This window comes from Pteropus alecto, unplaced genomic scaffold, assembly GCF_000325575.1.
Source record: "Pteropus alecto unplaced genomic scaffold, ASM32557v1 scaffold7, whole genome shotgun sequence".
NCBI lineage: Eukaryota > Metazoa > Chordata > Mammalia > Chiroptera > Pteropodidae > Pteropus > Pteropus alecto.
This window is the reverse complement of record NW_006494614.1, coordinates 10,934,017-10,947,249: the sequence shown is the minus strand read 5'-3', so window position 1 is coordinate 10,947,249 and position 13,233 is coordinate 10,934,017. Positions and strand designations below refer to the sequence as shown.

Below are 13,233 nucleotides of genomic sequence, written 5' to 3'. Positions count from 1 at the left end.
AATTACTTCCTTAATTTTTTATTTGGGGTGCTATACATAACAAACTTTTGGGGATAAATTAAATTTTTCATATTTTAGTTGTTTTCAGTTAATTTTGCTCAGTTAATTTTGGTTTGTCCAAAGTGTTCATTGGAGTCACTCTAATGGTAATCTACATGAAAACATAGCAATACTTTTCTGATATTACCCCTTGTATTATATGACTTTTAAAGCCAGGCATACACTGTTAGCAATATGTATTTTCAGATTTTTTTTCAGGCACAAACAAATATTAAATCATACTCATACAGTGTTTCACAATTTGCATTTCTTTTTGTTTTTGAGATTTGTTTATTTAGCTGATTTTGTCATGTTAGTTGTTTTGCACCTAATATTCTACCATGGACACTGCCTTGAGATTTAGTATAGCATGGTCAGTAAGAGCATGGATACGAAGCCAGACTGTTCAAAACTCAGCTTTGACAATTACCAGACTTTAGATAAGTTACTTCAGTTTTCTGTGCCTCTGTTTTCTCATCTCTTAACATGGGAATAATAACATCATACAGTGTTGTGGAGATCAAGTGACACCTGGTATATATATGTGCATATATTGTTGTCATCACTAATATTACCTCATTATTTATCACTGCTACGTAATATCCCATGTTTTGAAAGTATAATATTTAATCAGCCCCTTATTTGATATACATATATCAAATATATGTATATTTAGGTTGTTTCTTTCTCACTGTTACAGTCATCTAGTGTTGAGTGTGTTTGCAGATTTGTATAATTATTTTCACAAGATGAATACATAGATACAGACTTTCTGAGTCAAAATATAAATACTGTTGTACCAAGGTGCACTTGCACCAACAGTGTAACAGTGTTTGTTTCCCCACATACTTGCTGATGCTGAATATTGTCAGCTTAAATATTATTGTTTGTTTTCTTCTAGTATTTTGTGATTGATAGAGTAGTTCTTTCCCCTACTTTTATATTGTACTCACGTTTTTATTCTATCTGAAATATATTGAGGTAGTAGTCTATTTTTTTCAAATGAGTTATTTCCAGTACCTCCTATCTCTTCCCTGTTGATTTGAAATGTTACTTTTGTGTCATGTACCAAATTCCTTTATATACTTTGATCTCTTCCTAGACTTATATTCTTTTCTATTGGCCTGTCTATTCCTATACAAGTACTATCTGATTTTAATCATTGTAGCTTTTGATATATTAATAGCCCCACTACACGCATTCAAGTATATACACATTGTTCCTCTTTATTAGAAATTTAGAATAATTTTATTAGGCTTTAAAAAAAATACCCACTGGAATTCTGTTTCAAAGTGTTAAAAGTACAGATTAATTTGGAATGAATTTGTATCTTTACAATATTGAGGCTTAGAACTTAAAATATCTATTCAGGGCCTTTATTTTTTTAATGTCTTATACTTGTTATAAAGTATATTGCTATGTATTCTAGTTTTTGTTGCCATTTTGAACATGCTCTTATTTCCATTAAAGAGTTTAATGTAAGGTGCTGATTATATGTACATGTAAGATATTAACACGTTTGTATACACACAGACACATATCCATACACATTTTTATACTTTTTAATACTTCAGTTCTCTTAAATTTTTGAACTTCACAGTCACATCACATGCAAATAATTTCCTCTTTCTAATGTTTATGCCACTTGCTTTTTTCCCTTAATTTGTCATAGTGACTGGACTCTAGAATGATGTTGAATGACAGTGATGAGAGCAAGCATCTTTGTTGATACTTTGTATGCACATATAATTCAATTAAAATGTTAAACACTTTATTGTGTTTATCACATTATTAGCTCAAATCGGCTTCTCTTCAAGGCTTGTTTTATATTAAACAGGAGAGTACTTGGGAAAGTATAACATCTTTTCCTACTCTGGAAACAGTAAGAGCATAATCTTTGACTAAGAATAAAAAGAGTAATAGCTATCTGAATTCCTGGAAGTTTACATCTGAGGTGAAAGATATACCCCCTCCAATCCAATGCCACATAAAAGTTATGACTAATAAAGAGATTCAAAATGACACGACATAATGCCATTTTTTGCACCCTGAAAATGAATAATAGGCCGGGCTTCATCTTCCTAGATATTAAGTTTTGTCACCTGCAAATAGATACAAGGTGTGGCTGCCTATAGCATGGGAAGCTAGATCTCCGCCAGCATTCCCTCAGCTTCTTCGCCCCGCTGAGCAAGTCAGTGCCAGTGAGTCCTTGGACCCTGGAAATGCTGATCTTATCTGTTTGAGTAGAGCTTAAAGGTCAGGTGTACCAGATTGTTCAGGTGTCTAACTTCAAGTTAACTCTCTTCTCTTAACAATTTACCTCCAACTAGGCAATAGGAAGCCAGAAATTTTACATAATCTCAAATGTAATCAAGAGTTAAATGTGTTGGCTTAGTTTTTTTTTTGACCTGTTAGCTTCCCCTCATTTACAGATAAAGATTGCACTTTGGATAATTATTTCATTGTTGTAGAAGAAGAAAAGATTTTATATGTTTTCTTAAAACTAGGAAAAAGTTTGCCTTTGGTCTACCCCTACCAGTTTCTATATTTATTGGTTGTTTGATATTTTTTATTTTTCAGTTTGCATTTAAATTTTAGTTGAAGTAACCAGCTTAATTTTTCAGTAGTCATAATCTTACTTAGATTTATATCAGTCTCTTTTTGTAACTTAGTAATGTTAGTATTTTTCTCAAATTTTTTTATTATGAAAAATGTCAAACATAAGAGAGTTATCTTGCAGAGTGACCCACATTCTGGATTTGCATGATTGTGTCTTCATGATTAATATAAGAATTTTTAGTTATCGTAGTCTTAAGGTTGGTTTGCTGAGAATAATTTGTATATTTGTGTCATGACACTTAATAATTACTAATATTAACGTGATTCCATTTCATTCTGTTACCGAACATGATCTTAGTGGAGAGATCAAATAAGTAATGGCCCTAAGAACAAGATCCTAAATTTAGAATATCTGTGTTCTCTCTCCATTTCTAACAAATATTTCCTCTTTGGCCTTGAATGAGTTATACAACCATACCTGTGTTATAGAACAAGCAGAATATCCTACCTTATTTTAAGTTAAGTGGGTTTCCAGACTGATATTTATAAAACTGTAAAAGATAAAGCAGAGCTATAATGGTAATAAGTAGGGAAATGATTGTGATATTTTTTTGGTCCTTCAAGCAAGTTTACACTTAGCATAAGTGTTATATCCTCAGCAGACATTTTTTGTCTCATATTTACATTTAGATCTCAAGGAAAGGGAAACTGACCTTAAATGCCTACTTTGTGGTAAGTTAAGCACTGTACTAGATTCTTCAAATGCATCTTTGCATTTCGTTTTTAAGCCTCCATCTCACCTTTGAAATGTGAATTCCTGCTTCCATTTTACAGACAAGGAAATAAAGGATCAGAGGTGTTTAGTAATTTGTTCTGTAGTACATAGTAAATGCCAGAACCAGACTGTGAACCCAGATGTTTGTAAATTTTCTAAGTTGAGTTTTATCATGAGAACTCTCCTTAATACTTCTGAATGTCACGTACGTTGAGTAAAGTCTCTCCAGAAAAAGTTGGTAGTTACTAATGAAGAATTTACACCATCTTCTTCTGATCAAAACCATTTAATGTATAGACAGTGTTTTTTAGGTATATTAATTTTCCAATTATACTACATCTCCTGTCACTGATTCTGTTCTAGGATGTTGGCAAAGGATGAACTGATGACCATACTTCAGAAATGTTTCAACGTTCTTAAGTCCTCTTCTGAAAAGGAACTTGGCAGCACAGCAAAGAGAATAGAGGAGTTCCTGGCTCAGTTTCAGAGTCTTGATGGTGAGAATATAATATCTTGCCAATTCTACTTGCTGTGACAGTCATTTAACTAAAATAACCTGGAAAACCCCACATTCTGATATATTGAAGATGAAGGGATAAAGGAGTTCATGATGTCAGTATACCAAGCCTCAGAATATCACATCTTGACAATCACAAACAGGCCAACTGATTCTCTTTCAGACTCGGTTTAAACAATGAAAAGCATCAAATAGGCAGAGAAAAAAAAATTTTTTCCCAGATAGATAGTTTGGAGGACTTACCTTAAAAAAATAAAAAGGCAACAACAACAAAAAATATCAAAACAATTAGAGAGAGTAATAGGTCATCATAATTAATGACTCCTTTTAGATGTTTTTTTCCTTAAGCATTTCATCAAGTTCTTTATAGATTTTAAAAACACTGCATAAATCATATGTAAACCTGAAAATTAATAGCTGTGAACTGCTTTCACAGCAGTGAGACCCATTGGTATGCTGATTACCAAAATATGCCTGAGGTTTGCTTTAATCAGATTTGCAAAAGCTCGAAAAGGCATTCCTCAGTGTTGGAGGATTGCAGTTCCCTTTATCTTTATGACCTCTACAGGATCATTTATATTTGCTTAATGAGGGTGCCTGATTGTGTACAGGTGGCCATGTCCGTTCTCCCATGCCCAGGACTTCTTTGTTCTCATGGGGCACCACAGATTGATAACTGATTATTAACTTTTCATGGTCTCTTGCTGTTTCTAGTACCAAAGTATGGTATTCTTTTGGTAAAACAAAACACAACATCTTTTATTTTCCCCTATTAGGGTAATTTTTAATGGATTTTGGGGGAAAGAGGCAGCTTGAATACATAAGCACATAGATTGGACTTGGCATGGTGAAAATATTTTACTTGGAATGCTTGTATCAGTCCTTTCTATGTTTGGCAAGTGTTCTTTTGTCCTGAAAGCCTTTGGATTTAGGAAACTGCTTTTGCTGAGTTCCCTCCATATCTCTCCCTAGTTGCAATGCTAGGCACCTGATGAGTGCTTAGTCAGTGGATGATGAAAGAGAAAGTTTGTTTGACTGAAGTGGCATGAGCAGGATGAGGAAGTATTCCCCCAGGTTGTGTGTAAGCATTGCTCTTTTGCAGTATAGCATGAGCTGAACTATTTTTCGAAAGGGCTAGAAATTGTTAATCACAGAGATCATTGAGTCTGGCTACATATGAAAACTAAAACCTCAGAAGAGAAAGTAACTTGCTTAAGATCTCACAGCTGGCTAGTGGCAGCACATAGACTGAAGCCTCCCTCTCTTAATCACCAGCTCAGCTCATTGTTTTTTCTCAAGATTTACAATTTAAATGCCCCCTAATTATGGTCACTGGGACAGTGAGGGGCCACCCTTAAGGACCTAAATAGGGTAGAAGACTTAGAAGAATATAAGATAAATTAGGTAAATTTCAATTTCAATCTTTTATAAAATTGGACTTATAGGGATTTTTGTAAAATGAAACTGCAGATACAATTTAATTATAGTTCATGTAACATAAGCTCTTGAACAAATTCTGTGATGTGCTAATACTAAATAAAGGAATGTAGTTTATGGGAAGGTTGGAGATTAAGATTATTAATAGTGTAAAGAAAGAATTTTACAGATTGAAGTATATCCATTGTCTTGAAGTGTCTATGTTTCTCTGTTTTCAAAAGTGACACATTGTTAATAATAAAGTGAAATAAAAACTCCCTATGTTGGATTTGACTATATGCTATCTCTGGTTCCTTAAATATTATAGTCTCAGTTTAAATTTGTGTTTGGAGGATTAAGTAAGTCAGTGTCATATTAGATTTATTTTTAAGGCTCTGCTATATGTTAGTGAAATGGGACAGAGAATTTAATCGATATTTTAACCTTAAATTATATCTTTCTTGAACCAGGAATTATCCACAGCTAAAAAGAAATTTTTTAAAAACAATGCACATTCTCCAGCTGCATCCTCCTGTATTTAGATTAGGCCAATACGCCATGTGAATGTGAAGTTCCTAGAACCTGCCCTGCACTAGGTAGAGGGCGTTGGAGCCTCATGCTCTCCAAAGCATAACTATACCTTTTACCAGATATGGTTTTCTGTTCTCTTTGCTAAAGAGCCATGATGTACTTTGTATTTTAGTAGATTATTTCAAAACTTTTACGTACTACACTCTTCATTACTCAAATAGCATTTTGTCAAAAACAGTGCATTGGAAGATTGAGGCCAAGCTTGCCAGGGTGTAGGTTTGTTTTGTTTATAATCTTGGCATAATCAAAGGAATACAATTTAAATTTATTTTTTATTTTTTATTTTTTTTAAAGCCATTTATAACAACACAAAGATTTGGAGCTTTTTGCTGTTGGTTTGGGGAGATTTTATTTGTACTTTTTTGTTTTCCGTGTGGTCACATTTTTAAAATTCAGTAGCTGGTTTTTTTCAAGACCTCTGCAGCGTAACGTATGTAATATTTGTTTACTTTCTGGAAAAAATCATTTGTTTGATGGACCCTTGATCCGTTGCCACATTAAGAAAAAAAAATAGATGAAACTTTATTTCCCTTGGAGTAGTAGAAATGTTGATTTTGTTCACTTGAATGGATTTACTCTAGTTGCTGTATATTGGTTTTGTATTAAAAACAGAAGCAAAAGAGGAAGAAGATACTTCTGGGTCACAGTCAAAGGGGCTTCAGAAGACAGATCTCTATCATCTTCAGAAGGTCAGGTCATTTCCTTTCAGCTACAGCCTGTGACACTCCCCTTTTTTGGTATGTGCTCAAGATCAGCTCTGCTGGGATGTTTTTTTTTTCCTTTTTTTTTTCTTCTAGTAAGTTTTACTTTAAAATAAAATTTTTTTTAATTAAAATTAGTTTCAAGTATACAGTACATTGGTTAGATATCTGTATTATTCATAAAACAATTCCCCCAATTGCTCCCTCCCTCCCCTGGCCCTCTACTTAGCCATTATATTAATGCTAACTGCATTCCCTGTGCCGTGCTCCCCATCTTCATGCCCAGCTATCTTTAAACTGCAACCAAGAACAAAGCAGACTTTGTACCTCACTTATAAATTGTACATTCTGTTTATCCCACTGCGGTCTTTATTCTCCATGTATATAGTATGGAATTTACGAGCAAACATAGGTGGAAATTGTTCCTGTAGCCTTAGAGAAAGGAAGAAAATTAACTAGCAATAAGAGCACATGGGAACATGGTTGCAAACAGGAATCTGATTATTTAATTGATGTATATACTTTTCTATTTGATCCAGCTGACCAAAAGAGCCTAACTCATAAGTTTTAGATACTTATCTTGATTCTTTAAATGTGTATTCAGCATAGAGCAGAAATTGAGTCATAGTATACCAATATAATCTTTTCTCAGATAGTTCTAACTTTAGAATGTTGGTTGTCAAAGAAGAACCTTCTTTGTATATCATGATATCAAGTTATGATATTGTAGAGTAAAATTGCAGTCTAAGAAAAACAAAACACATGGAATCTATCCTGTTAGTATAGCAAAAGGACACTTTTTTTAATTTCCTTCCTCTAAGTCCTTTTTAAAATAAAGTAATGGGTTGTGGATAGTGAGCCCCCTGGTATATAACTTAATAATGAAGTTAACTGCCCTTTTCCTCTTTTTCACTTATATGTATTTGAAGCAAAATACCTAGGAGTAGAGGTTCTTTCCAGATCTTAAAAGTAAAAAACACAACCTATTGTGATCTGGTTCTTTCTCTGCACATTCTGTCATCAGGAAGGGCATCAACTGCCTCTTCCTGAGCAACAGAGTTCCCATCTGAGGGGTTGGGTTTTCTTTCTCAGAATCACCAGAAAAGATATGTTCTTTCATTCACAGACCTTATTGGAAATGAAGGAGTTAAGAAGAACAAGTAAGAAGCAGACCAAGTTTGAAGTACTTAGAGAAAAAGTTGTAAACTTTATTGAGAGTCTGGTGAGGTGAGTCTGTTGCTCTTCAGAACTAAAAATCAGGCTGTTTTCCCAAATAACATTGGCATGATAGCTGTCCATAGCCAAAACAGGACACTTTCCTAGATTAGCCATCATATTAATGCTAACTGCATTCCCTGTGCCGTGCTCCCCATCTTCATGCCCAGCTATCTTTAAACTGCAACCAAGAACAACTAAACTTTATGTTTTTCAGGTCCCTCCATTCATCTTAGGATTGTAATTTTTATTCTTTTTCCATCCTTATGACTTTTTTTATGGCCAGTTTCAAGAACACAGGTTTAAATTGATCTAGTTTGTTAGGCTGGAGCAAGGAGGGTTGGTGGTGGAAACAAAGCATTTCCCCCCTTTCTAATAACAAAGTGTTTGCAGGCACTTTATCCCTTCTTTATCTTTGCTAGGAGTATGCTGGCCCTGGGCCAACCCCAGAAAACAAACAGCAGCCTAGCCATAATGTCTTATTTTTATCCTGAGTAAAGGACTTCTAATTCTAAAGAATACCAGTGCAACTCATTATTAGCACTAAGTACATGTTGAGAAGTGTTCTCATAGTAAATCTGTGTTCTCATAGTAAATCTGTAAGTCCATCAATGCTGCCTATATTTTAAGATGATTCCTTTTTGGGAAACCCAGATTGTTTTGATTCATGGATTTCCCAAAGACAGCTTTATGTAATTGTGTGAGATCACCCACCTAGTCTATCTTTCAGGCAATTAGGACATTCTAGATAAAAACATGAGAAGTGTAAAAAAGAAAACAATAATTACAAAGTAGAAAAAAACTTATTAATCATTACTTGTTTTTTAATGGCAGTTTAAACTTAATAGAAGGCTAAGTGCTGAATAGAATCAAGTACTAAAAAAATAGCAGCTCAGTTATTAAAGACAAAGAGTGATTTCTGATAAATTACCCGATCTTCAAAGTGAAAAGTTCCATTTTTCAGGAATGCGGGGGCAAAGTCATTGTTCCTAGTCACTGGGGAGAAATTTCTAATGTCATGAAAGAGGTCCAAAGGATCAACCAAGTATGACAAAAGGAAATGAGAGAAATGTGTCATATAAAAGTGATGCAACGCAATACTGAACTGACCTACTAGCCAGAAATGGCCTTTTAGAATTCACAGTTAACATTGCCCTACTGACTTTCCTGTTCTTATAGTGTCTAGCCTCAGGTTCCTGGCTCTTCCCTTTTATCAAGTTGTGACCATTGTAGTTGCTACACATGATTTTGTAATGTGATTTAGCATAGTTTCTAGGCCAAATGTCAGGTTTCTGAGTTTTTATAAATCCCAAACTCTAGGCTCTAAAACCAAACAACCATTCTCCCCACCTTTCATGATATGTCTGACTTTTTACCTTTCTCAGTAGTATTGAAATAGAGCTGAGCATGATTAAAATGTTATTGTGAAATCACAAAATTTTCCATACTAGGATTTACTATCTACCAAAATTGACTACCTCAGAAGAGAAGAGATTTGGATTTGTAGCATATTAGAGCTAAAGGGGACCTGGGGAGTCATGTGGCAGCTAAATCACACAGAAAGAGGCTATGACTTATGGAGAGTCCCAGTCCCAGTATGCTGACATCCGTCAAAAGGCCATTTCTTCACACTGTCCCCAAGGACTACAATAGATACTTGAACTGAGCTTGGAGTTCTGGAGAAAAGATACCCTTTAAAGATAAATATAAGCAATAGACTCCGGGAGGCAGGGTTCCTAGTATACCTTGAGCAGCTCTTGCTGAAACTACTGAGAGTGGAGACTTAAATTGCCACTTTCTAAATTACTGTTTTCACCAAAATACAAGCTTCAACTTTATAACCTTTGTTGATACTAAGTGATTCTACCATTTCTCTTAAAACCACCTCTCTTTGCTTGTGAACTCTGAATCCAAAATAAACATCGTGCAGTGCTCTAGTGCCAAAGTAATTGCTTGTTTCTTCTCACAGCAAATAAGTTGCAGAAGTATATTTCGGTGCCAATCTCAAATTTGTAGTTGGACAAAAATTCTAATGTATATTTTGTCACTGTTATTGTTCTTCTAATGTAGCCCAGTGGAAACAAAGTACAAGCAAATATATTGCCTCTGATGGAGGTTCTTTGAGGATATCCAAAAAGGCCTTTTGCCTTGGGAATAAAGTGAATTTCTAAAAATTAAATATATAGATGTTAAAGGGAGAGGAAGTACAAATGTGAAACAGTAGTTTTTTTCTGAAATTGACTCGATCTGGTTGCCTTGTTATGTTTCTGGTCCTTATTACATAGCAGGGATTCCAACAGTCTTTAAGGATTGGGGAGAAACAGCCTGAGGTTGATGTAGGAAGAATTTATGGTCAGAAATCACAGATGGGTAGCCAGTCATCCTGGGAGATAGTCAGCATCACGAACCATTCCTGAGGCTACAGCTAAATTAACTTAATTTTGAGTACTTGAGGTATAGAATGCTGGTCCTTAGGGCCACGTTGAAATCATATCTCTTTGTAAATGTCTTCTATTCAGATTAACTCTGGAGAAGCAGCAGCTTGTAGAAGTGGAACGAGCAGGGGGCCCAGCAGCTCTTGAGATGGGGAGGAGGGAGATGGTGAGGAGTGATATACATGGTTAATACCCTTGTCACTTTCTCTCTTCCTCAAAGCCACTGACCAAACCGGTGGAGGAGGTATAGTGGGAATTTTTCTAGGCAGTAGTAGCCACTCCAGAAGCTGGGGAGAAACCCAGGAGACCAGGAAGAGAGGGTAATTTCCCAGGTGGCTGGGCTGAGGTAGATGCTTTGCTCTGCCTGCACTGGTGGGAAAAGGAGCTGACAGGAGCTGACACAACTGTCATGTGGCCAAAATACTTTAAGCCTAGGACTTAACTAAGCCCCAGGAATCTTTATGAAGGCATGTGAGTTAACTACTTTAATCCAGTTATACTCCGTCTTAAAGTCATGTATACTAAAGCTTCCCCCTTCCAATTTGCTTCCCTTCAAGCCACTAGAGCAGTGTCACTGTCATGGTAGAAACCAGCTGATGAGCTCATTTATACATTCAAAGTGAACTTTTTAATGCTTTATTTTTAAGTTCATATTTCATTAAAATTGGTTTGTCATCTAGCTCATAAGTGAGAGAATCCCAAGTTACAGTGGGTTTTTAAATAATTGAAATTTTAATAATGAACGATTTGCTTATTTTTCAGTACTTTAGGCTTTTCTGCTTTCTAAAGTAAAAAGTAATTCTAACATACAACAAACTTTCCAGGTATCATTGCTATTAGAGATATCAATTAAAATTCAGTGATCCAAAAAGAATTTCCTAAACTCTTAATTCCAGGCTTGAGGCCCGTGTTTTTAATACTGCCAAGAGTTAAATGTTTGTCATGGTAAGGAATGTGGATATCTCAGTTTTCTAAACAATTTACTTTTAGAAAGTATTCGTTAATACTTTAAGAAATTCTACCTTAAAGATTTTGAGCACAAATGTAACTTACGTACATTTGTTCCTAAAGTTTTAAATCAGGACTGAAACGTAGTTTCTTGAACTCTTAAAGAGTCTAGAAGTTTTAAAAAATATCATATGGAAGAGGTACAATTCTGAGTGAGCCTGTACTGGATTTTATATTTGTGTTTTGTTTCATGTTTGTTTTTGTTGTTGAAGTTACTGCTCTTTAAGTAAATAGCAATCTTCCCCAGAGGATTGACAACAGTGTTATATTGAAATTAAATGTGTGCTTACCTAAAGGCTGATAACCTGACTGGCTATTTCAGAGAATACCTTCTGCCTCCTGAGACACAGCCTCTCCATGAGGTGGTGTACTTCAGTGCTGCCCATACCCTTCGTGAGCATCTGAATGCTGCTCCCCGAATTGCCCTCCACACAGCACTGAACAATCCTTATTATTATCTCAAGGTAAGAAGCAGGTTCATTTGTCCGACAGTTTAGTTCAGACCTCAGGCATTATTTATCACAAAAATATTGTAAATTTGCAGTTCTAATGAGCAAGGAGTTAGTTGGCAGCCCAGGGTTGCAACTCTTTCAGATACTTTTAAAAATCCTTTAGACTTTGGAGGGCTTTTTCTAAGCCAGTGAAAATACCAGTCAATACTCAACTAATACTGCCACCTTTGGATCATGTGTAAATGTCTTCCCCTTCATGTGACACAGTTAGATCATGGGCACTAAACTCGAGAGTATAATGCTTGTGAAAATAAAGGAAATGTTTCCTACAGTAACAGCAAACAATGGGTCAAGCTGTATGGCCTAATGAAAGTACTTAAAAGTCCTAGTGGTCCTTTCTGATGATGAAAAGAAATAATTTGGGATTTCATGTCAGATTTTAAACCAAAGAGAAAAGTTTATTCTGAATTTCCAGAGATGCATGTAGAGGATGGCCAGCAATCTGCCAGAGCTAAAACTCCTAAAATCCAGACATATTTGCTAGTAAAAAAGTTATCAACTCAGTTAAGCATCTAGAAATCTTGCCACAAAGGACACCTAACAAGTGACTTCGTAAAACCCATGACGAGTGTTCTAGTGTACTGGTTTCGTTACAAAATGGCACACATACATGCTAAGCATTACACGAGAATACTGAGGATAATCATTTTCAGTGTTGATAGTTGTTAGTGGGGAGCCGAATAATTTCATATTCAAAACAAAATATCAGTTCATTATATAAATCACATATCGAAACTAAAAACCTTTTTGCCTAGTGTTAGGTCACATAAGAGAACTGGCGTGATTTCAGTAGTCTTTGAGAGTATTATAATCTCCACGTGTATTTGTATGTGTGAGATTTTGTTTCTCACTAAGAACCATGGGTTTCAAATAAGTTGAAAAACACTGATGGTTTTTGTAGGGTTTAGGATCTGCAGGTGTTGACAAGTCTTTTGAGAGATCACTTATAGCCTTGATAGTAGTGTGTTGTTATTTATTAATATAGTATAATAATTGCTAGAATTCAGGTAATTTCAAATGTTGGAAGTGGCATTTTATTGACAATCCAAAGAATTCCATAAACTTTTTGTGGGAACCAGAAATGCATTAGAGTCTCAGAAATTAATAACGTATGATTAAAATGAAAAATATGCTTGCTTGTCTTATTCTGAGTATTCTCCCGGTGACTAGGAGCTAGGGATATTATGACCAAGACCTAATCTTAAACAAGCATTGGTTAACTGTTGGAGAATAAATGCAACTCACTAAAGGATAAAGGACATCAATGACTCTATTTATTGGTTTATTAAATTTAGAGTAAGAGTCTATCAGTGTCTGATTTTGTTCCTAATCATTACTCAAAGGTAGTCACTTTACTGTTATTTTTAGAATGAAGCCCTGAAAAGTGAAGAAGGCTGCATTCCAAATGTTGCTCCAGACATCTGCATAGCATATAAACTGCACCTAGAGTGCAGCGGCTAATCAA

At 35.1% G+C, this 13,233-nt stretch overlaps 1 protein-coding gene across 1 annotated transcript in view; it reads left to right on the top strand.

Annotated features, from left to right (window-relative positions):
• The window catches only part of ORC3 (origin recognition complex subunit 3), a 55,430-nt gene that overhangs the window by 38,318 nt on the left and 3,879 nt on the right, over positions 1-13,233 (top strand). Inside the window, exons 14-18 of the mRNA XM_006926325.3 lie at positions 3,737-3,870; positions 6,510-6,586; positions 7,725-7,825; positions 11,579-11,720; positions 13,137-13,216. Coding sequence (XP_006926387.2) covers positions 3,737-3,870; positions 6,510-6,586; positions 7,725-7,825; positions 11,579-11,720; positions 13,137-13,216 — 534 coding nt within the window. The remainder of the gene's footprint in view (positions 1-3,736; positions 3,871-6,509; positions 6,587-7,724; positions 7,826-11,578; positions 11,721-13,136; positions 13,217-13,233) is intronic.